The 26,758-nt window shown below is 38.1% G+C and overlaps 1 protein-coding gene across 3 annotated transcripts in view; it reads left to right on the forward strand.

Moving 5' to 3' along the window:
• The window catches only part of LOC101744565 (mucin-5AC), a 199,428-nt gene that overhangs the window by 109,620 nt on the left and 63,050 nt on the right, over nt 1-26,758 (forward strand). For all 3 annotated transcript variants that reach the window (XM_038016529.2, XM_038016528.2, XM_062672904.1), the window contains one exon: nt 14,073-14,258. In XM_038016529.2, the coding sequence (XP_037872457.2) occupies nt 14,073-14,258 (186 nt within the window). The remainder of the gene's footprint in view (nt 1-14,072; nt 14,259-26,758) is intronic.

The raw sequence follows: 26,758 nt of genomic DNA on the forward strand, positions 1-26,758 counted from the left end.
TAAGTGTTTTGTTATTTGACAATGTCCATAAATCCATTTTTGTATAAAAATTAATATTGTTGAATTCTTTTTACAATTTTTTAAGAGTGAATAAAGACTGGAAACTCAGTTAAGCATTTTTTTATACACCAGTCATATTGACTGGTTATGGTAGAAATACGTATATTTAAATGGCTGGTAAATCTAGTGTTAAACTGAACTCGAATGTTCTATTATATAGTTTAGTTATGAAAATAGAACTCTACTCTGGTTCTATACAGAGTAGGTATATAGTCTTACAAACTGCCGTATATTTCGGTTCCCTTTTCTACTATTCTCCAAGCTCTCTGCCCAAGCGCACTATTTTATTCATTCTCCCACCCAGAAAACACTGCAGGATCCCGCTAATTTTATCAGCGAACTGAATGACGGCATTTACGGATTCATCGAATGCCACGGCTATTAATTATGATTTTTGCTTCGTTCTTTCGTGTGGAGGTTAGTTAGGTAGTTAGACTTAATTAGATGAAAAAACCAGAAAAGCCTAGATAATTTACGTGTGGTGGGGTATTCCCGCATGGGCGTGTACCGCCGTTTTGCCTATTTCTATCTCGAAGCAGTCATCCGTTCCATTTTGAAAAGTGTACATTCGTTACATAATACAATAAATGTTAGCAACAAGCGCACTGTTATTTGTTTTTAATTTTTTTATTGCTTAGATGGGTATACGAGCTCACAGCTCACCTGGTGTTAAGTGGTAACTGGAGCCCATATACATCTACAAAGTAATGCGCCATCCATCTTGAGATATACGATTTAAGATTTCAGTATAGTTACAACGGCTACACCATCCTTCAAACCGAAACGCATTACTGCTTAACGCAGAAATAGGCGGGATTGTGGTACCTACCCGTGCGGACTCACAAGAAGTCCTGCCACCAGTAATTTTATCAGTATCAGTAAATGCTATCTATAGGTCCCTTAACTATATAATGATGATTTTCCGCCGACTATAGCGCTAAACAAAACGTTAGTAATGGATTTTTTGTTAATATCCTCAATGCAACATTATCCTAAAACAAATATCCTAACATTTGATTTTAAGAGCTATAAAAATTTCGAAAAATATTCGTATATAAAGATTGCATCGAATCGATCGCATGTCGAATAGTGTAAATGTATACATATATTTTTTGTTGTATTTCCCAATTAATTTCGTAACATTGTGCGAGCTTGAGACGGGAGAAACTGATGATAAAATTAGAAAGTTGTCGGTCGGGAAAGACTCTTGATTAATGCATGTACGTGGCGCGTTTCAACATGCGTTAGGTGCGTGAAATTCATTTTTTTTTTAACCGCAACAAGTTCTTTCTGTCTGTCTGGCAGTTATTATTTAGGTCCGTTTCGTTTAATTAATAGTGAAGATACGTGCTTTATTAAAAAAAAAAACAGAGGAGTTTTCATGTTATCTAGGTTTTTTTTTTATTGCTTAGATGGGTGGACGAGCTCGCAGCCCACCTGGTGTTAAGTGGTTACTGGAGCCCATGGACATGTACAACGTAAATGCGCCACCCACCTTGAGATATAAGTTCTAAGATCTCAGTATAGTTACAACGGCTGCCTCACCCTTCAAACCGAAACGCATTACTGCTTCACGGCAAAAATAGGCAGGGTGGTCGTACCTACCCGCGCGGACTCACAAGAGGTCCTACCACCAGTAAAAAAATTGTAATCATTGATAAAACAAAGGAAATTAATGATGGCAACAATAAAGATTAAACTTAAGTCTTCGTATTTTTTGGACTGGAACGTAAGAAATTGTTGATATTCTATATTTGTTTTTTTACTCAAAACGCGAGGAGTGAAGTTGTGTGATTTGTTTTATTTTGTCTATTTAGTGTTTCTTCGGGTTTAAATGCGTAATAACGGTGGTTTATTAACTGTTTAATATCTGTGAAAGTGCACAAATGTGGGAAAATGAAACAAAGCCGCTGGACGTAACTTCTCGGGATCCTCCAAAGAGTCCACTAAAAAAATTTCAGTAAATAACCTCCATTTTACTGAGATTATATTTCATCCCATATCATCTCATTTCATTTAATTTCATCCCAGTTGATTAATGTCTCAAATTAATCATCTTCATTTCATTTCATTTATCTCCATTTATCTCCTTTAATTAAAATAAGACATGACGTAAAGGTCTTAGTTACCAGGTCATAAAATCCCTTAAAAAAAATCAATTTGGTTTTCTTAGGCCTGTTATTATGAAAATCAACTAGTGCAAAGAAATGAAGAAATGCCGAAACATCCTCAAATAGGCTAATAAACCGAATGACCTGCCCGGGTAGCTGTTAATAAAAAAAAAAAAAAAAAAACATAGTGTATATTCTGATTCAGAATCTTCTGTAAACACGAAAAGTATTTCATTTAATTTCAAGCACTAGGTTAGCGATAATGGTCTCGCAAAAGAAAACGATTGTCAAACAAACTATACAACTGCCGGTGTGTTCAAAAAGTTTTAAAATAAATAAAATGCGTATTCAAAAGAGTGTATTAGAAGCCCGATATTAGAAGTCGCTAGAGCAGGAAAACTAATTTTCTTACGATAAAAGATATAGAAGCTAATTCAGCGTATCAAAAACCCAATATTCTTAGAATACAATGTTGAATTGAAAACAAAAATTCCGTCATGTATAATTTAGAAGAGGCAAGAGAAAGTAGAAGGAAGTTTCCGTGCTAGTGTGGAATGAGGCACGTATAACTAATGTATCATGACGCATGAAATAATGCAGGTTTATTGTCATTGTCCATCTGTGACTAATATGTTAATTGACAAGGGATTAGTAAACCTACCAAAAAAAATGTGATGACACATGTATTTTAGTTTAATAATATTTTTATAGTTTGGCGGATGCCGAGTTGGCTGATGAAAGGCGATTGAATGCAGCAGAGATACAAATGTTACCATGGATGTGTGGAGTAACGAGAATGGATAGAATACGGAATGGATATGTTAGAGGAGGTCTGAAAGTGGCACCTGTGACAGAGAAGTTGAGAAGTGCGCGTATGGGATGGTATGGACATGTGATGAGACGAAATGAAAATGAGGTTGGTAAGAGAGTGTTAACTATGAATGTGGAAGGATATGGAGGAAGAGGTAGACCTAAGAAGAAATGAATTGCGTGAAAGACGATATGTGTAAGAGAGGAGTGAGCGAAGAAATGATATAATATATGATAGAGTAGTATGGAAGGAGAAAACTTATTGCACCGACCCCAAAGTGACTGGGTGAAGGGCAGGAGAATGATGATGAATATTTTTATAGTTTGTTATTTTTTATGTAACGAGAGAAACAACAGTGCAAAACTAACTTGCAAAACGCATCTCTCTCGACCACTACGGTAACCTACGTAATTAAGAATACATAATATATTGAACATTTAATAAGCGCTAACAGCCAGAGCTGAATTCTGTCACGGAATACATTTTAACATATTTTCTCTTCGCAAATTTAATTTAAATATTCTTACCTTAACTTAATTTCTATATTTAAATTGGTGCTAGTCATTTTGATTCTCCATTTTTATCTATGTTTTTATCTTCTTTAAGAATTATCTTAATATATGTTTATATTGCGTTTTGGTATTTAAATGAATATTATCATAAAGATATAGTAAACAGGCTAATATATAAAATCGATGCCTCCAATGAACACTACTCTAACTCAAAATTTTGAAATTTTCGTTTTTCACGCAAATCGCTTCACTATTTTAAAAGTATGTATTACAAATTCATTATTAATGGGGTTCGAAGCAAGAGTAAATCAGCTAGTTACACAAGAAAAAACCATAAAATCTTTATTATTGCAGATATATTTATCAACTTTTCTCGTTTAAACTCTACTCCTGTAAACCTACGAATTTGGGGTAGAGTAGTGTTCATTGGAGGCATCGAAATAATCTCAACAACAACCATCCTAAAAGTGTATTGTATTCATTCTAGCGACTAACAAATTTACGCTTACGTTCGTTCTCTTTGTAGAGTAAGGTAGACGCTTTGTATCCGAGGTATGTTCTGTTAGGCTTACTACTTGTATAATAGGATCTCACAAATTTTTTGTACCGTAGTCGAACGAATTCCTGGTATTTTTCGCCTCTGGGTGAGAGAAAAGACACAGTATCGGTGGACCCAGAATTTTTTTATCAACATCCTTTACATGTCCGTATAAAACTCACTTTTGAAACTTTCGAAATCCCTATACACTTCTAAGGCGGTACGTTTTTTTATCTGTAGCTATAAACTAACTATGTATTTCCCAAATTGTGGTAGAGTGTATTATGTACCGAAACCCTGTATAATTCTGGCTCGAAGGAATCATGCGTTCCTGTTCGGAGGGTGGGGGTTAGGCGTCATACAATGAAATTGGTGTTTCGACCTCATGTTTTAAGGTGGAAGTGATGTTGTGACGTCTAGGGGCACTTGTTACCTTTTAATACCTGGTCACCCATAGATATGTTTAATACCTCCCGTCTTCCTCTAGATTTCCTCGTATTAACGTTTTGTTTTCTCTTTCAAATAACTATACATCTGGGAGATCGTTTTTTTTCCTTACATATTTGTTGGTAATCAAAGGCTGATAGTCAAGTATTCCAGCTACGCCCGGACCGGTAGGTGAGCTCACGTGTTCAACATGAGAGAATTTGCTAACACTAGCCCTAGCAAGAGCAATGCTTCGCAGAATCTACCCCCGGATCGGAATCGCGACCTACTCAGTAGATCCGGCGAGAAACTCAGTGGGCTGTGTCTATGGCTTGACGGTGACCGGTGCTTGAGAGGCCTAAAATCACCGAGACTGGATCCTGGTACACAATGCGGTCCCCCGCATATAAAACAAAAAACTATTTTAGTAAGCCGCGACAATAGTTGTTGCTGTTGACTTTTTATTTATTTATTTTATTTTTCATTACTTAGATGAGTGGACGAGCTCATAGCCCACCTGGTGTTAAGTGGTTACTGGAGCCCATAGACATCCACAACGTAAATGCGCCACGCACCTTGAGATATAAGTTCTAAGGTCTCAGTACAGTTACAATGGCTGCCCCACCCTCCAAACCGAAACGCATTACTGCTTCACGGCTGAAATAGGCAGAGTGGTGATACCTACCCATGCGGACTCACAAGAGGTCCTACCACCAGTAATAAATGACTATTTCATATCATTATTGCATTTAAACAAAACCGTTATCTATGTAAAAACAGCGCTATGCCCGATCCAATTGACTTTCAAATTCTTTACAGGAAGTGAACCGGCCCGTGTTAATATATATCTGAATGTAACTAACTGTCCTTTTGTAACTGTACTCCAACGGGATGAGGTCAATGTGACGTGAACGATACGTAAACAAGATAATAATATAGTCTGTCTGAGTTCATCTATATATTAATACGTGAAGCAAAAACTTTGTATACCTTTTTATGAAAATTGCGTGGACGGAGGAGTATGAAATTTTCCACACTTAAAGAGAATATAGAGAAGAAGTGCACAGTGCTAATACTTTTTTTAAAATAATGCGTAAAAGATACATTAAATCCATAAAGAAAACATTACACACACAACATACCATGTATTTGACGCACGCGTGTGCGCATACTATTTATTGTCAATTTTTTGTTCTTGACGTCTGTTGTCAAATTGAGAATAGATTAAATATTGTTTGTCTTTGTTAATATTTTTTATAGTGTAGTCTTGGCGAAATTTGTGATTATAGAAGTATAAAATACAATCATAATAGTGTACAAACTTACAATTTCAATTAATTATAGTCTAATTTCGACTACTGCGGGACCTCTAGTTATTCTAAATGCTTACGAAACTTTTTATTTTAAATTGTAATTACCGTGTCAATAGTAAACAATTTTTATCTTTGTAATCAAAAAACAAACTCATTAATTGGCTTCTAACGTTAAGTTCCCTTGTCTATTATTATTGTTGATATAAATGTTACATTTCACTCGTTAAAGGAATAATGAAGTAAATTGTCAGAATTCGTTAGTATTTTATTGCTTAACTGGTTGGACAAGCTCACCGCCCATCTGGTGTTAAGAGCCCATGGACATCAACAACGTAAACGCCGGCACTCAGCTTAAGAAATGAGCTCTGTCATTTTTATAGTACAACATTGATTTACACCTCAAACCGAAACACAGATATTCAGGGCGGTGGTACCTACCGTAGCCTACCCGCGCGCGCTCAGAAGACCTTCTACCATCATTGTTAAGTAGAAAAAATACAATAATATATTCGAAGAACCCAGTTTTCATGAGACCTACTTCGAAATTTACAGAATGATGTGTTGATTCCATTCAATGATAATTAAGTGTTGCGTAATTGTGTTTTGATATGTAGATACATAAACCAACGCCGGTTACGGACGCGATCTGTATGCTTAGTGCGAGTTTTTTTACTTTCTCGATAGCGTAAAAGTTAACCCAATTTTGTATGCAATTGGAACAGCGCCTCTAGCGACTAACGTAGGCAAACGATCCCATTCCATACACAAATATGAGCTAACTTTTACGCTATCGAGAACGTTAAAAAAACTCTCACTAAGCACACTGATACATCGTTCTAAATAACGAAACTGATATGTCGGTACGGTAGGCAGCGGCTTGGCTCGGTAGGCAGCGGCTTGGCTCGGTAGGCAGCGGCTTGGCCCGGTAGGCAGCGGCTTGGCTCGGTAGGCAGCGGCTTGGCTCGGTAGGCAGCGGCTTGGCTCGGTAGGCAGCGGCTTGGCTCGGTAGGCAGCGGCTTGGCTCGGTAGGCAGCGGCTTGGCTCGGTAGGCAGCGGCTTGGCTCGGTAGGCAGCGGCTTGGCCCGATAGGCAGCGGCTTGGCTCTGCCCCTGGCATTGCTGAAGTCCATGGGCGACGGTAACCACTCACCATCAGGTGGGCCGTATGCCCGTCTGCCTACAAAGGCAATAAAAAAAAAATAAAAAAAAATGTCACCGTTCTTTGAAATAAGCCAGCTGAACCTTACGTATCACAGTAGACTCGTTATAGTATACTAGGTACTAAAAGGAATAATAGTCAACAGTTACAGTAATAGTTCGAAGGATCCGTGTATACTAACGGGCAAGATCATAAAACGTCCGGTGTACTTAATAAACAGCGGCTTACACGTAGGAGTTCGCCTATGACATAATACGTATTTACGAACGATTTTCTCAATGAAGGAACGATTATTTTTTTAATTATTTAAGGCGCCGGCCATTTTGACCATGACCTTGCTTGACGGAACAAAAAACTAATCTATACATTAATCAGTAAAGACTAAAGTGGTTTATCTATCTATCTATCTATCTATATCATAATATATAAAAATGAATTGCTGTTCGTTAGTCTCGCTAAAACTCGAGAACGACTTGACCGATTTGGCTAACTTTGGTCTTGAATTATTTGTGGAAGTTCAGAGAAGGTTTAAAAGGTAGATTAATATGAAAATGCTCGGTATTAAATAAAAATAACTATTTTGTTTTTCCTTTGATGTGTCCTCCGTCGGACGGATTGCTTTTGTTTTCTTTCATTTATCGATTGAGTCACTACGAAGTCTGCCGGGTCAGTTATCAATATAAATGTCTACAGTAACAAAAAAAAACCTATCGAATTATCAAGGAAGCAACGTATTGAACATCAAAGGAATCAAATTGGCCCTTTCACAGAACGTTGTTACTATCAAACAAGCGCCATGTTGCAGCTGAACTCTGAGCGAGTCAAATAAGAACGCGTCGAGCGCTAGTGCAGCGTATTACGACCGGCCCACAGCTGCGATTCGCATCCAACCGACTGCCATGTCTGTTTTAGAAACGTTTCTCGGAACCCTGCACTTGTGTCCGACTGCGCCTCTCGAACGAAAATAAAAACACAATGAACGCTTTCCCGCGCTCACGCCGAGCGAACGAACCGCAACTTAGACAACTAAACATAGCAATATACGCTCTAAGTCTACAACAATAGAGTTTGGTTTGGATTGCAAATGTTGGCGGTAAAGTCGTTCTGTGCACGGGTCTGTGATGCGTCATGGAATGGCGGCGGGTGGCGCGGGTCATCGTGCTAAAGCTATACACGCGTATATCTATGTTTAGTTCATTCGATCGCTGTAGTTATGAGTATAGAATTTTACGTTACGCTGTTGCCAGCCGGTCGCGAGCGAAGGTCACACGGCTCGAGTCTCTAGTACAGAGTAAATGTTTAAAAGTTGTTTGTTCTTTGACAAAATCGTTCGAATTTGTGCTTACGTCATTTCTTCGAAATATTCGTAGAAGTCAGCCATGTTAATGTTACTAGAGGTCCCGCAGTAGTCGAAATTCGACTATAATTAATTGGAATTGTATAATAAGTTGGTACACTATTATGATTGTATTTTATACTTCTATAATCACAAATTTCGTCAAGGCTACACGGTAAGAAAATATTAATAAAGACAAACAATATTTAATCTATTCTCAATTTGACCACAGACGTCAAGAACAAAAGTGTGACAATAAATAGTATGCATGCGTGTGTGCGTCAAATACATGGTACGTAGTGTGTGTAATGCTTTCTTTATTGATTTAATGTATCTTTTATGCATTATTTAAAAAAAATATTAGCATTGGGCACTTCTCTATATTCTCTATAAGTGTGGAAAATTTCATACTCCTCCGTCCGCGCAATTTTCGTAAAAAGCGATACAAAGTTTTTGCTTCACGTATTAATATATAGATAGTATCCTAGTTGTGTGTTAATATTATAGTTTAGATGCTACCAACAAAACTTAATTGATCCTCCTTAGTTGAAATAATCCTGTACACGACTGGTGGTATCTAGTGAAGGTTAGAAATTACTTTCAATTTCAGCTCTTAAATATGTTTTTTTTTATTGCTTAGATGGATGGACGCGCTCACAGCCCACCTGGTGTTAAGTGGTTACTGGAGCCAATAGACATCTATAACGTAAATGCGCCACCCACCTTGAGATATAAGTTCTAAGGTCTCTAGTATAGTTACAAGACTAGTGGAAAATGCTACCCTGTATACTTTATTGAAACACATAATAAACACATATATGATTGTTCCGCCTTGAATGAGCTTCTCTCTACAATGATTTTTGGACGCTATGACATATTCTTAAAATGAAATAGTCCTTGTTGGAGTCCTCTTTGCCCGTCAAAGGGACTATTCTCATTTCCTATAAATTATTCGTTCAGTTCCACTAAAAACCGTCACAAGGGTTTATTGAACTCGCGAGGCCACCCCAGAGGCCTTATCGATTTTACACAGACACGAATATTAGAGTGATGAACTACAAATTTTATCTCGACAACTATTGTATTCAATTTAATATCAGGCGTAGATAATTTTTTCGATGCCTTATTTTGAGAGTATCTTGGACATTATCACCTATATCGCTGGATATTCTCAGTGGGCCGCGATTCCGATCCGGTGGTAGATTCAGCAAAGTACTGCTCTTGCTAGGGCTAGTGTTATAGCAAAGTTACGTTAGCTAAGCCCCGGGTACTACTCGCCTACTAGTTAAAAGCTCCGTGAAGTACTCGCGTACCAGTTAGAGCGAAACCAGAAAATCTCACGAGGCTACTAGTAGTTAAATAGAAAAAAACTAATATAATAATGTTGGTATAATAGCCGGCAAACTTCTTGAGCATTTGTTGACGTAGTGGGGGTAAGTTTGCGCATGGTACACTCACGTGCAAAAACATTACTTACTCTGCGTCATAATGCAATTAAATTATTAAAATCAACATATGTATTTATTTATATATTTATTAGAATATCAACAAAACATATAGGTTAATAATTGTAATAATTTAATCTTGGGGTAAAATAGATATTCCTTCTATTAAGTCAAAACTAGAGCTGTTGCCAGGTCTTCGTTCAGTTGAAGCGAAGCTGGTATTTGTAATTTTTTTTCGTTATCATAATCTTGACCATTATCATCATCACTGTTTTCATCACCCGAGTCGCCATCATCGTGATAAGTCGACATAGGGCTCATCGGTGTAGTTTACGACTCGGTCGGTTCGATCTTCTTTTTTGTCTATAATTAATTATTTTTTGAAGATATTCGATTCGTAGTAATCGAATGTTACTTTTTTCAATTACCAGCTTCTGATTATTTTCTTTTTTTTTTTCATCTGAAGCCTAGCTCTTTCATAATTCGTCGTAAACTTCATTCCGAGCCATTAAAATGTATATCTTCTTTAAAATTTTCGAAGCCTTTCTACGGTACGGAGTTTCGCTGCTTGTTATGTAGTTATTATGATTACATCTTTTTATTACAGATTGAACGAAACTATCCATTCCGGTAACTTTCTTCTTCCCTGATCTTTTCTTACCCGGAGTCCCAAGCACGATGAGCAAGCCAGAGCCTTTAGCTTCGTTAATAATGCACCTAACAGTACTCACTGATGTTTTTGTTGCTTCCGAAGTCTGTGTTACTTTTTCCATAATATCATTCTTCCCCTGTTTTATAATGAAGCAATATACGTCGTACACAATTTTTCTACCCTTTCTTTTGAATACTACAGCAGTTTGTCGCGGCATAGTGTATTTTTTATAAAAAATCAACAAACACTCAACAAATAGCAATGGCAACAAAGTCAACAAGCAATTATAACAAAATATAACTTAACGATTAATAACGATAGACTTTTCACTGTACGCAAGCGTACTTTTGGGAGCAAGCGGAACGAAGGCGCGGTGCGGGACGCAAGGTTCGACTGATCTACCAATAACGCGCTTGATACGATTTCCCCTGCCGTCGCGCCTCACCCTCACCACCAAAGTGATCTAAAATTCGGTTCTGCGCAGTCAAGGTCATTTGCTCACGATGTTTGCCGGTTACTATACATTTATATTTTCATAATCGATGCGTTCCCATATGTATTGGATTCGCTAGAAACCGTATACAGTTGGTACTTCAGATTTTTTTTTGCCACCATACTGGTACCCTGTCAGTGATTTTTACGGGTGATTTTTTTTATTGGACGGGTAGTTTACCGATAATATTTTTAAATATTTAAATACAATTTTTAATTATTATAAAATGCCCTTTTTATTCTTTATATACCTTTTATAATCTGTTCTAAAAAGCAAAAGTTTATCTTCAATCTTGCTTGGAAAAATGTTTGATATTTTTCAATTTTTTTAGTGAAACCTATAAGATGGAAGATCAATGGGCAAACGTGTCCATCTAGGGCAGCCTTTCCCAAAGTGGGCGCTGCAGGCCTAAAGTACAGAGGCTTGGGAGACGATTTGTAATTTCATCTAGGAGGACTCTTAAACACCGACTGAGCTCTCGCTATAGTGGTTTATAAGTAAAAAATATTTTATCCTCAAAGTGGGTAGTAGACAAAATAAGTTTGGGAGACACTGATCTAGGGTTTCATCGTAAGTGCCTCTTATCTCGAGACATGAGGAAGATCTCGATTGTAGTCTACGATGCCGGCTGAACTACCCTTTCAAGAGTCCACCGAGGCAGAATAGCGCTACCTACCTTTCGAACCTCAAAAAATTCTCTGTCCCACACAAAAAACAAGATCTTTACTCTTTAAGAGTATTTATTTTACCAGCCCTAAAAATTAATCATGTTTACGTACAAAACTAATCGTGATTTACAATTTAAGAGTTATAAACCGAAATTAGTGTTTCCTCATAATAATATATTTACAAATTAAAGAACTATTCACAACATACATACAAATACATAGTGTATACAACGTATGTACGGCTTTTGAATAAAATCCTCGAGTTGCTGTTACATTTTTAAATGCCAAATTTAATGGCAAACGGATCCGTAACTTAAGGCGATGACTCAGGCCTTAGTCACAGCAGTAGCGTGATTCATTTGCAGCAGATGATCGAGAGAATTAAGAATTATTTATTCTTGTATTTCTGGTCGCGATTTCATAGAATTGGTAACACTATACGCCATTTCCGGTCGATAACTTTTTTCGTAGTTTTTTTTTTCTCTTTCGAATCAATTGATCAATTGGAACTTTCATTTATTTCTATCGTACCTATCTCTGATTTCCTACCAAAAACTTCCATTATTATGCATTATTTTCTTTGTTTTTTTAAAGTACAACTGACTAAGTTATTTATGTATAATGTTGTTGTAGGCTCTGGTAATAAATATAAATCTTCGCAGGCCGTCATATGTGGCGGTGTAATGTGGTTTTTATGGAAATTGTCGACTGTTACATTGAGTTATGGTCGTGTTTCGGTACACGACTAAAGTGTTGGCGATTGTCCGGTTCAATGCTGTGTTTGTAACCCGAGCAGTTCTCTAGAACTTTGAATATAGTCCGATACGATAAACTTGTAATTTAAAAAAAAGAATTATTAAGTAAAAAAAAAGTTGTTGCTGGTTCCGCATTTTCTTTCAGTATCATCAGTTTCTAAGCTATTAAATTTCAAGTCACTAGCTAAACACGAAGTTAGTTTAAAATCAACTTACTGGTGATAGGACCTCTTGTGAGTCCGCACTATTTCTATTCCGGCCTATTTCTGCCGTGAAGCAGTAATACGTTTCGGTTTGAAGGGTGGGGCAGCCGTTGTAACTATACTGAGACCTTAGAACTTGTATCTCGAGGTGGGTGGCGCATTTACGTTATAGATGTCTATGGGCTCCAGTAACCACTTAACACCAGGTGGGCTGTGAGCTCGTTCACCCATCTAAGCAATAAATAAAAATATCTTATATTTGACGTGTATTTCTTTTACACAAATTTATGGAGTGTGTGTCCTTAGTCTTACCGGATATACAAGAACTTACAACATGCAAACCTAAAATTATTCAGCAAACAAAAACGGAATTAATTGAGCAATAAAGAAAATGATTAACGAAAACAATGAATTTGCGGTGCCTTTGTATTACTTTAGGAAAGTTTTTTTTAGCAAATATAAATTTAATTAATGCTAATTTTATACTGTCGTAAGACCTGTGTGGCTCGCGATGCGAAGCTTGAAACCGATGGTCCTTCCTATATCAATATTATAATTATTTGTGATGTCACAAAAGAATAATAATAACATAGTAAGTTTTGACGTGAAATATTGTTAAAACAAAAACAATCATCCCCAAAGAAGACCTTAAATAAACTATATTTAACACTGATATTCATTTACATTCAGATCTCATGTTCAGAGTACAGTTTTCTAAAATCTAAAGTTGAACTTAAAAAACAAATCAAATAGCAGGGAACACGTGGAGTGAAGTTATGTGATTTGTTTTATTTTGTCTATGTAGTGTTTCTTCAGGTTTAAATGTGTAATAATGGTTTGGATGGTTTATTAACTGTCTATTATCTGTGAAAATGCACAAATGTAGGAAAATGAAACAACTTTCCGGGAAGTAAGAATGAAGTAACTTTCCGGGATCCTCCAAAAAGTCTACTGAAAAAATCTCAGTAAATGACCACCATTTTACTGAGATTATATTTCATCCCATATCATCTCATCTCATTTCATTTCATCCCAGTTGATTAATGTTTCAAATTAATCATCTTCATTTTACTTCACTCTATATTATTGTTACGCGCTGGGGTTCGAGATAAAATTCCACCAAAGTACAACTAAAAACTGTATTCAACACTTAGAACACTTCACAAACACTTTATAATTCTCAATTCGCTTCTTCCGCTTCGCTTCAGGTGATCCGTTCGCTGTTTCACTTCGAGTAATTCCGTGCCACTACTGACTGATTGCGTGCCATCTGTGCAATGCTTGTATAGCCGACATCACATCCCTAGAATTATCGAAAATATTCCACACATCTCTAGTATTGTGTTTCCGCTATCTGACAATAGATGGCGTTGTACTTCTCGAGCATTCTAGGTGCTACTAGATCCTTTGATATTCGTTTCGGCTATTCGGCGGTAGATGGCGTTGCTCTTACCGGCGTAACATTATCATTTTTCATAAAAATAAGAATATAAATTAATATAAGACACGACATAAAGGTCTTAGTTACCAGGTCATAAAATCCCTTAAAAAAATAATCAAATATCTAACAGTATATTATTACGTGTTCTAGGCCCGGGCAGTCTGATCACGGGCACAGCGGCGGCGCGCTGTCGTACGGCGGCAAGCCGGCGGGGACTGTGGTCGCGCCGCCGCAGCCCCGGCCTCCGCCCACAGCGCCCTACGCATCGCAGCCCTATCCGCCGGCACAGCTGCGACTGCACCAGCCTGGCTATGGCTCCGCGGCGCTCTCATACAGGTAAACCCGTCACGTTAATACAATACAATCTCAGACAACTGAGTTTTTTTTTTATTGCTTAGATGGGTGGACGAACTCACGGCCCAACCACGGTTAAATGGTTACTGGAGCCTATAGACATCTACAACGTAAATTCGCCACCCACTTTGAGATATAGGAGTGGGTAATATCGGTTTTGCCGCGTATCGAATCGTATCTATATATCGAGGATCAATATCGGATATTGAATCTATATATTTTCTGAATCTATATATTGATGGATGCTAGTAGTTTTTCTCGATTCATGATATTTGAGATTTGAAACGATACGCTGATATAATATCGTAGTAGATATAGATTTAAGTCAACGTTATACGGTTGGTTTTCTGATATCAATTTATAATATGATCTTAAAATAATAAAAAGAACATGAAAATAAAAATATCAAAAAAACTTTCCTTCATGCTTTTACCAGGCTTAGGACTGGCTACATTATTTTCAGTTTTTAGTATTTTGTGTCTTAATTTAAAATTACAAAATATACCAAAAGAGTGTAGATTTCAAAAGTTTAATACAAACACAAGAAATAAAATCAATTATTTGGATTCAACTAAAAATAGAAAAATGTGTACTTTAAAAATCAAACACAAAAAACTTTTAAGTATTTATAAACACTTGTCCAAAAATTTTAGTTCAAGGTCAAAGCGCGTGAAATTAAATTCAACGATGCAAATAGCCTATACTGCATTCAAGTTAGGGTCGAAAGTTGAAACTTCTTTCCTTAATTGTATCCTGCTGATACGCTAAGAATAATCTACAGACATATGGACTCAAATATAAGGTTTACAATTGTATGGATAATGCCTGTTTCTGTTTCATTCATCACATGATATCCCTATCGTGCGCTCACTCACTCTGGCCGATTCGATACGAACCAAACGAATATTGCTGATATTCACCAATCGGTACGATATGCCGATGCGCATCACATCGAGCAATATCGTGTATCGGCTGATATCGATATATAGATTTCGTGCGGGGCGATATCGGATTCAACGATATTGCTGCGATATGTAGATATTGAATCTATATACGATTTATATCACCCACTCCTATTGAGATATAAGTTCTAAGGTCTCAGTATAGTTACAACGGCTGCCCCATCCTTCAAACCGAAACGCATTACTACTTCACGGCCGAAATAGGCAGGGTGGTGGTACCTACCCGTGCGGACTCACAAGAGTTCATACCACCAGTAAATCCACAAGATATCCTACCACCAGTAAAACCTGCCCGAGTAAAACTCGCCACCAGTCCTTGAAAAACTGGATAGGCCTCCGGCCTACCAGTGGTCCTTCAAGCAGAAGAAGAAAAAAAAGTTCTCACCGGATCTTCTCAGTGGGTCGCGATTCCGATCCGGTGGTAGATTCTGCGAAGCACTGTTCTCGCTAGGGCTAGTGTTAGTAAATTCTCGCAGGTTGAGCCCGTGAGCTACCCTACCCGTCTGCGCTTAGCTGGAATAGCCTCTTAGGCTGCCAGCGAATAGTTAAGAAAAAAAACTTTAAAAGAACATTCAACTAAGTATCTTGTGCTGTCAATTTATGTCTACAGACTGAAGGAGAATTTAACAAGTTAAACTTAGTATATTTATTGTCAGTATATTATTGCTGACGTTGTGAATAGTTTTCTATTTTCGTCGCCATGCACAACTGGGTTTGTTACGAGTATTCGTATTCGTATTCCTATCCTATTCGTATTCCTTTTATAGAATAATATCTAATATATAAAATTCTCGTGTCACAATGTTCGTTCCCATACTCCTCCGAAACCGCTTGACCGATTCTCATGAAGTTTTTTATGCATATTCAGTCAGCCTGAGAATCGGCTACTATCTATTTTTGATACCCCTAAGTGATTAGGGTTGTCCACCCCTAACATTTTTTTTTTATTTGGACTTTTTTTTTTGTTAGAATGAGGTATTATGTGGTTGAATGAGGTTTTGTTATTTTAATTATATATTCCCTCATCGTTCACAGCACTACATACCTCTTTCACTCATTTACCACATCCTTACACACTTACAATAAGTTAGTTTTTATTTCTACACTAGAAATTCTCTAGAAATCTTATATATGGCAAAACAATGTATGCCGGGTCAGCTAGTTTTTTAATAAAATTTACGTCTTGCGAAAACTCAAAACCAAAACAACAGGTTGGCGACGTTAGTGTCTCGTTCAAATAACGCGTATTCGACAAATTCAATTTGGAAATATTTCGATTTGTGAGTTTGCTGTTTGTTGTATTGTCATGGCATCGTCGGCTTCCAATGTTTGTTTAGGTGCGTTCTAGTTTGAAGCGTGTAAGAGCCGTTATCCCGTTCGCTCAGTTCAACTTCTTGCTGATTATAAACATAACAAGCGCGTTTTCGATATATTAGAGAAGTAGTAAACAATTCGAGTTTTCTGTTTACAGCCGATATTTTACTGGTGGTGGGACCTCTTGTGAGTCCGCGCGGGCAGTTACCACCACCCTGCCTGTTTCCGCTGTGAAGTAGTAATGCGTTTCGATTTGAAGGACGGGGCAGCCGTTGTAATTATACTTGAGACCTTAGATCTTATATCTCAAGGTGGGTGGCGCATTTACGTCGTAAATGTATATGGGCTCCAGTAACCACTTAACACCAGGTGGGCCATGAGCTCGTCCACCTATATCTAAGTAATAAAAAATAAAAAATTAAGATCTAGATTAGGAATTGTGCTGGACCATCAGATCGGGGTCATTGCGAAATTGCCGGTGCTTAATGCATTTGAATTTTTTACATTGTCTTAAGTAAAATAATTCGATAGGCTATCCCGGAGTAGCCAAGCTGTAAAAGGTCTAGAAAAAAAAAGAAAAAAATCGATGTAACTTAGTTAAGCGGTAATACGGATTAAAAAAAATGAAAATCGACATCCTTGTTCGCAATATACACGCATAAGTAGCGGTACAGTCAAGACAAGGCTTGCAGTCCCAAACTTCGTAATCCAACTAGTTATCTAAAGTCGGTTTAATTATACCAACGCCATAGATCGACTCACTCACCCGTTTATATAGCGTATAAAACCCTATCAACGCAGAAAGGACTCCTATATCCCAGCTCTCTGCCCGAGGGCAGCGTCCCCAATGTATCCGGGGACTTGGAACTTAATTTCCCGCGTGTCAGTTTTGGGGTTAAAGAACTTTTCGAACTTTGCAGGATCGAGACGAATTAGGGGCGATTTAGTTTTTGATGTACCTATTTCACAAGTTTAGGTAGAATATTTCAAACTTATGTTAGTGGAGAGTGTTTTGTGAAGTAACTAGATGTGATGAATTGGATTAGACCATTTCTACGCGTGAGTACTGTGAACCGAGTTAGTCAGGGTTAGTCAACATAAAATGGGCAGCTGCCTTCTCTGGGCATTATACCAGCGGACTGCGATCGCAAGCCCGGATTTAGGGGTGTCCTATTGTGAGCCCGCTGTTTGAGACGCTACCATCCTGCCTATCTGGTGGTAGGACCTCTTGTGAGTCCGAATGGGTAGCCCTGCCTATTTTTGCCGTGAAGCAGTCATTCGTTTCGGTTTGAAGGATGGGGCAGCCATTGTAACTATACTGAGACCTTAGGACTTATATCTCAAGGTGGGTGGCGCATTTACGTTGCAGATGTCTATGGGCTCCAGTAACCACTTAACACCAGGTGAGGTGTGAGCTCGTCCACCCATCTAAGCAATAAATAAATAAAATATCTGTAGCGAAGCAGTCATGAAGCAGTCATGCGTTCCAATTTAGAGGTCAGCTTTTATACAACTGATCCTTGAGCTTCGGTAATCGCTTACCATCGGACCTCCCACCTCCGCAATAAAAGAGTTTCCTTCCACCTGAGTTAAATCTGTATGTGTTTGTGTTAAACTAGAAATGGGAAATAGATTTGTTTAAGAAATACATTTGTCATGATGAATTGTGGTTTTATTGTTCTTTCTCCGGCGTCCGTCGTCATAGTGAGGTGAAAGTTAAATATCCATCGGTTTTTACATCTAATCAAAACACGATAATTTCAAATAGATTGGTAGCTTTTTTACACTTGTCCAAACAAATAAACAAAATCGTCTCGGGTACACGTTAAGCGCCATTATCTCGTTTTATTTTTAAATATATTTCTAAATACATAGTAGGTACTTACATTACAGTATTGTAATAATAGCATAGACGAAGAATTTAGAATAAGTAGTTCGTTTGTTACAAGATTTGATGGAGATTGCAGATTTCAGTGGAGTGTTTCTTATGCTAGGGATGGGTTTTTGTGGACAGTTTTACTTCTTCTTCTTCTTGGCTTTTTCGCGATCCAGTGCCATGATCCGATTTCCTACTTAAACAGTACCAGATTGGCCGGTCTTGGACAGCTTTAGTTATTACAGAAAAATATTTTCGGTGTTGTTGTTATGGACGAAACCACTTAATCCAAACCATAACTATTTTGTTTTTTTATAAGAAAACCGAGCTCATTTTGTGTGTTACCAGAGTCTGTACTTCACAACGTATATGTCACCGATTTTGAGACCGTATACTCGATGAGTCAACTGCATTAAATTGCCCGCTCTATTTAATGCAATGTGGTACGCAGCGACCCACATTGGTCATTCCCGATCCTGCGGACCAAATGGAAAGCAGTCGACATCATTTCGGATCCTTCCGATCCACTAACGGTGCTTTTAGGTACCTCAAGCACCGGTCATCGTTCTCGTCGAACTCGTCGCTTGTGACGAAGGGCTCGGCGAGTAAATTAACCCACAGACACAGCCCACTGAGTTTCTCGCCGGATCTCAGTGGATCGTGTTTCCGATCCGGTGGTAGATTCTGCGAAGCACGGCTCTTGCTAGGGTTCGTGATAGCAACGTCATCAGGTTTGGCCCTGTGAATTCACTTACTAATTTGGCGAATCTAGAATAACCAAACCAACGAAAAAGATCACATTGACCGCATGAATTACTTACGCGCTATCTTGTCAAATTATTTCTAAACATTTGGAAAGAAGTATTTAACCTTCCGTCTATTAGTCAGATGGCTGACTGGATTCTGACTGTAAGATGTATCAAAACAATATGTATTTAACTCAGTATACATAGATACGTCCAAACACGTCATCGTCTCGAAACAATGAGAGCTCTCAGATAAATGTAACAAACAACATTGTTTCAAACAGGGCTGGCACTTAAAACTAATATTTATTAAATGTGATGAATATTTTTATGATAATATTGATTTTTGTAACAGATACATATTTTTCTGGGTCTGACACGTTTCGTTATCTCCTCCTGGCTGAGCCCATGTTCGCCCTGCTGTCCTGGTGAAGCTGGAAACACCTCCCAGGTCACCAGTAATCTATCCTTCATAAAAAAACAATAGTATCATTATACAGGAATGTTATCATCAGTAATCGTGATTATCACTTCTACTCTTATCTAATTATTGTAATACGTAGTATATATGTAGGTACGTATGTACCTATGTCCATTATTATATACATGTTTTCTTATTTATTCAAGTAAATAAAACTCTAGGCTTGAACCGTGGAACATCAAATATTAAAAAATTGGTGACTGAAATTCGCGTTCTTATTAAAGTCTCACACCAGAAATATGGATATCCTCAAGAAGAATTATATTTATTAGATTAGGAAATATTCATTTTCGTATACAATTTTTTTTTTATTGCTAGTTGAGTGGACGAGCTCACAGCCCACCTGGTGTTAAGTGGTTACTGGAGCCCATAGACATTTACGACGTAAATGCGCCACCCACCTTGAGATATAAGTTCTAAGGTCTCAAGTATAGTTACAAATTACATTAATAAAACAATTTTAATGTCAATAAAGCTTCTTACAGTGAAATTGAACTCATTGGGTCGGATTGTTGTTTTCCTAACATAATCGTTAATAACTTGATATTTTGTCATTTTTATTAGTGATTAATTCCTAAAATAATATTTATTTCTCTTTTTTTTAAGAAATATTTTTGTATAAGTACAAAATTTATATAATTTATTTTGTTAGCGTTTGAAAGAGCTGAAGTCTGTACTTAACTAGGTTCAAAGACCTGTATTACTCATCTCCAGACTCCCTCCTTCTTACGTTAGATTTGGTTAGTTTAAGTCGCGAACAGATGTCGGGGGCCAGTGTTGAGAGATTATTAGGTGTTAACATTTAAGTAGTTCAATTAATATCAATGTATTATAAATCAGAGGGACTCAATGCAGTGATCTTGGGAGTTTCAGTCTTAAGTTAATAATATGTCCATGGCCGAGCAATACACTAAACATAACACAAGTTAACCAGTTAAATTATAATTTGCGTAGTTACTGGTGGTAGGACGTCTTGTAAGTTCGCACGGGTAGGCACCTTTTTTTTTTTTTTTTCCTTCCTAAGCTGATAGCCCTAGCGGCTATGTCAGCGTAACCCTAACTTTAGTAGGTGAGCTCACGGGGCTCAAACCTGACGATGTTGCTAACACGAACCCTAGCAAGAGTCGTGCTTCGCAGAATCTACCACCGGATCGGAAACGCGACCCACTGAGAAGATCCGGCGAGAAACTCAGTGGGCTGTGTCTGAGAGTTAATTTACTCGTCGAGCCCTTCGTCGCAAGCGACGGGTTCGACGAGAACGGTGACCGGTGCTTGAAGTACCTAAAAGCACCGTTAGTGGATCGGGAGGATCCGAAATGACGTGGGGTAGGCACCACCACCCTGCCTATTTCTGACGTGAAGCAGCAAAATGCGTTTCGGTTTGAAGGGTGGGGCAGCCATTGTATTATACTGAGACCTTAGAAGTCATACCTCAAGGTGGGTGGCGGCATTTGCGTTGTAGATGTCTATGGGCTCCGGTAACCACTTAACATCAGGTGGACCGCCTGTGCTCGGAATAAGCCATGACTTACTACCCGATTGATATTTATGAATGTACACACACAAGTGTCGGGAAATTTAGTCAAAATCACAGGGTATGCCAAAAATTACACTGTGACGATTTTTGCCATAATAATATGGTAGATCTTTTAAAGGGGCTTTAACGCTAATAGGGTTTTTTTACAAACAAGAAATAAATTGTAAATGTCTGAATGTACCGTTCAATTTGAATCTAGTCTAAGTTTTACTGGTGGTAAGACCTCATGTGAGACCGCGCGGGTAGGTACCAACTCCCTGGCTATTTCTGGCGTGAAGCAGTAATGCGTTTCGGTTTGAAGGGTGGGGCAGCCGATATAACTATACTGATATCTTAGAACTTATATCTCATGTTGGGTGGCGGCATTTACGTTGTAGATGTCTATGGGCTCCGGTAACCACTTAACAACAGGTTGGCTGTGAGTTCGTCCACCCATATAAGCCATAAAAAAAATGAAGATATAATGTTTCGTCATCCTTGCCGACGATATCTGACAGTGTTTCCTGGGAATCGTGTTTTGCAATAGATGCATTTCATTGTGTTTTAATGCAACTCAAATGTTAAGGTATATAATGTAACGTAGTATCTAAGAAATGTGTCACATTTCACCGTGAGAATTGATTTGTATAGCCGTCGAGTTTCGTTTTGCTGCTAATGAAATACCATTCTATTTCCAAGAATAAGCTTCAAAAGTTGATATCATGTACAGATCAGACAAGATCTTTTTTGCCACGTACCATCCGACTTTGGAATGAACTCCCCTCCACGGTGTTTCCCGAGCGCTATGACATGTCCTTCTTCAAACGAGGCTTGCGGAGAGTACTTAATGGTGTGCAGCGGCTTGGCTATGTCTCTAGCATTGCTGACATCCATGAGCGACGGTAATCACTTACCATCAGGTGGGCTATATTCTCGTCTGCCTACAAAGGCAATAAAAATGAAATAAAAAACATACCCTCACTTGTCTTATGTATAGCGAATTTAAATATTTAGATTGGTTAGTAGAATTGGAAAGTTATAAGCCTAATTTTTTCTCTTTCCTGAAAGGCAAGTTTGGGAGCGTGATGCCGTAATTCTAGAAAGAGACTCCTTGTATAATCCCGAAAGATCTTCACTAGGTTACAGTGATCTGCCATATTGGAAGCGTTTCAAAATTGACAATGTTGTTCTTACCTATTATGAATCATTAGGCGTTCAAACTATAAATACCAATGTTATCTATTTACTTTAATTTCTCCTAATTCAACAATTTAAAATACAAACAAATATATCTATAAAAACCAACAAGTCCAAAGGTTGATGGCCAGTTTGTGTGTGCCGGACGATGCATGCTCGGCTTTATTTACATCGAGACTTGGCCGCGTTCCAAACAAGTTATGAAAGTATTCACAAATAAAATTATACGCGCGGCGATACGAGAATTGCATTCCTTTGCCATCTATTTATTTTTAGTCTGTGGCATATTTCGTTTTTATCTCCAAAATTTTGCGCTAAGGAGGTTTTGTATTTAAAGCTGTAGTTACTTTTGATTTTTAGGTTAGCTGAAACACGAAAATTCACGAATTAAGTAGGTATGTATATCTATACATATAAATAAAATTGAAGTGTCTGTTTGTAATATTGAAATAGCCTCTTTTTATTACATGCATATGAATATATATACGGTACATACACCAAAATAATATTTTTAACAATTTTTGTCTGTCTGTCTGTTTGTTCCGGCTAATCTCTGGAACCGCTGGACCGATTTTGACGGGACTTTCACTGATAGGTAGCTGATGATATAAGGAGTATATTAGGCATTTTTTAGACTAGCTTCGCCCCGCGGCTTCACCCGCGGTACGACAATAACCGCGGGTAGCATCGCGGGTCTCAGCTATCAATAATAATAAAATATAATGTTTCCGAAGCGAAGCGAGGGCGGGTCGCTAGTCTTTCATATGTTGTTTTCAAAATTTAACTACACAAACGATATATTGCCAACTTGAGATGGAGGTATTGCTGGTGTCTCAGAGGTATTTCAGCTTAACCAGTGCCACTATCCAGGGGGGCTGGGATTTCCTAACAGCTGTTGCAATAACACTTGTCAACTGGAGGTGACCAGTCGTTTGGATGCTAGTACCGATCCTCAAGGATGTGAGGGCGTCGACTATGACCGACATCTACATGACCCAATAATTTTGTAACATCTATACTAATATATAAATCTACAGTGGTTTTTACGGAAGTTCCGTTATAACTACTGAACCATGCATCCGATTGACTTGAAACTTGGTATCCCTCTAGAAAATACACGTACTTAATTGATAGGCTAATATTTATATGAGTGTTGGACTGCCTAATAATAATGACAATAAATAATAATGTTAATTTAAAATGCCAAGCGAAGCGGGGGAGTACGGCTAGTTATATAAGTTATATAAGCTATAAGGATGTACCAATACTTATAGGGTAATGCTAATACTAATAATAATGATAGTGCTAGAACACCAGCCAGATGGTCAGATCTGGTTAAGGAAACGGTTGGTGGTAATCTATACCATACGGTCCTTGCCACCCATGATCGAACACTGTGGAGGAAAGTCACGTGTTTTTTATTATTATTGCTAGATGGGTGGACTCACAGCCCACCTGGTGTTAAGTGGTTACTGGAGCCCATAGACATCTACGACGTGCGCCACCCTCCTTGAGATATAAGTTCTAAGGTCTCAAGTATAGTTACAACGGCTGCCCCACCCTTCAAACCGAAACGCATTACTGCTTCACGGCAGAAATAGGCAGGGCGGTGGTACCTACCCGTGCGGACTCACAAGAGGTCCTACCACCAGTGAGTCGTCGCGATCCTCAGCAGTGAGTGAACGATGAAGAAGAAGAAGATGTACCAATAAGACAACTAGCTGACTCCATAGGCATTGTCCTGTCCATTCCAATATTTCTTCCATAAAACATGATTTAGAATTTTTAAACATTTTTAGATCAAAATACGCTTTCTATGAGATCCGAAAGCTGCCTAACTCCATTAAATAAAATATTTTATTCACTTTCACGTTTAAATTTATTAAAATGTTATTTTGCTTTATTTAATGCAACGTAAGTACTTGGATGATATCCGTTATGTACGTCAACAAAATGGCGGAACACGCGCGCGTCGGATTTATTGTAAAAACAGCAAAAAACATCGCCGTCCTACATTCAAAATCAACTTGACCAATCGCAGTGACCATCGTCACATGTAAACTAAATTGTTAAACAAAAGATGCTAAGTAAACGGATAAGTTAGAAGTTATAATGTAACACACAACGCGAACTCAAACTTTGTTTTAAACAATTACTTACGTCACTAATACGAATTACTTATCTAATTGCTTTACAAGACAATATTTCCCTTGAGGCTTCTAAAGTCGCGAAACACTTCCCTAGCTGCGAACTCTGAAGGTTATAATAGCAAATCCCACTGAGTTTCTCGCCGGATCTTCTCAGTGGGTCGCGATTTCGATCCGGTGGTAGATTGTACGAAGCACTGCTCTTGCTAGGGCTAGTGTTAGCAAATTCTCTCAGGTTGAGCCCGTGATCTCTACCCGTTCACACGTAGCTGGAATTGCCCCTTACCTATCAGCGAATAGGTAGAAAAAATAATAATAAGACCATGCAACAAGCCGCAATATTAAACACATGCCGTATAGTCCGTAAATTCTTGCAGGAAAACTTAAATAATCTGCAAGTAGAAAATGAAGCTCACTTGGCATAGGCCCGTGATCTTTTCATCATTATACCGAAATGTCTTAAATATTTCGAGAAATACAATACAAAAACAACAATAATAATAAAATAATAAGAGCCTTTATTCAGACGCAAAAAGGATATTTACAATTTTTTTTTTTATTTTTTTTTTTTTATTGCTTAGATGAGTGGACGAGCTCACAGCCCACCTGATGTTAAGTGGTTACTGGAGCCCATAGACATCTACAACGTAAATGCGCCACCCACCTTGAGATATAAGTTCTGAGGTCTCAATTATAGTTACAACGGCTGCCCCACCCTTCAAACCGAAACGCATTACTGCTTCACGGCAGAAATAGGCAGGGTGATGGTACCTACCCGTGCGGACTCACAAGAGGTCCTACCACCAGTAAAATAATAAACTTATATTAAATGAGTCTGCCGAGTTGATGACATCGACAACTTCGTCCGTTTGCCTAACGTTTGGAAAGGTCTCCTCCATTTCTTTCCACTCTACTCGGCTTAGGAAAAAAAATATATAGCAAAGATTAAACCATTAGTCCATAGTAAACGTAAAAGTCGCTGTACAGAGGACGATGATGATTACGACTTGACCTAATTAATTTAAATTTTATATACAAAAATGATAGCAAAAACACATTACCTAACCGTAGGTAGAAGGCACTATGAAGAAACAATCATGAATCATTCGTCACTAAATCCCATTCGAAGAATTTTGTAGAATAAATTCGTTGTTTTCCGCAAATAAATTTTTTGGGAATCTTACATGCAAACATATGGCATTTTCTTAATATCTTGATTAAAACTCGTGCTGTTTTGTCTAAGTTGTGATTATACTCTATTTTCTACGTCCAAAATAATTAAAACATTACGAAAGAATAAAAGAAACATATTACTTGAGACCTTAGAACTTATATCTCAAGGTGGGTGGCGCATTTACGTTGTAGATGTCTATGGGCTCCAGTAACCACTTAATACCAGGTGGGCTGTGAGCTCGTCCACCCACATAAGCAATAAAAAAATAAATTACGGAACTCGTTCTCGTTTTTTTTATATAGTCACACAATAAATATTGCAGTGTACCTAATTGATATTAATTTGAACAGAGAAGCCAGATTTTATTAATTGTTTATGCATGGTGTTCGATTCAGCCCGCCACGTTGCTCACCACGTGCTCTGAAAGTGCGAGACGTTTCACGAATAACAATAAAAAAATAAACATGGACGCTACAGTTAGCGGCCCCCCGCCCCGCGCGCCCGCCGCAACCTTGGCCTTCTCGCGACTCGCGTACCATGTCGCGTCGATCAGACACGAAGTAAGAATAGAAATTATGCTGTAACAAAGATTAAGCTACAAAAAAAATAATGCTTCTATGGGTGGATGAGCTCACAGATCACCCGGTGATGAACGGTGAACGTATGCGTCACCCACCTTGAGATGTAAGTTCTAAGGTCTCAGTATAGTTTACAACGGCTGCCCCACCCTACGAGCCGAAACGCATTACTGCTTCACGGCAGAAATAGGGGTAGTGATACCTACCCGAGCGGGCTCCCAAGAGGTCCTAGTAATTACGCAAATTATAATTTTGTTATTCCTTCACCGTGGAAGTCGATCGAACTTTTGTTAAGTACGTATTTCATTAGAAAAATTGGTACCCGCCTGCGAGATTCTAACACCAGTGCATTGCTAGATACGAATGCACCGTACGTCTTATCCTTTAGGCCACGACGACTTCGAAATGCCGTTATCAAAGGAATCATTAATTTAGTTTTTCCATGTTGACTTATTGAAATCGTGGCTTCGGAGGCATAAAGACAGAATTTT

Source organism: Bombyx mori, chromosome 16 (assembly GCF_030269925.1).
Source record: "Bombyx mori chromosome 16, ASM3026992v2".
NCBI lineage: Eukaryota > Metazoa > Arthropoda > Insecta > Lepidoptera > Bombycidae > Bombyx > Bombyx mori.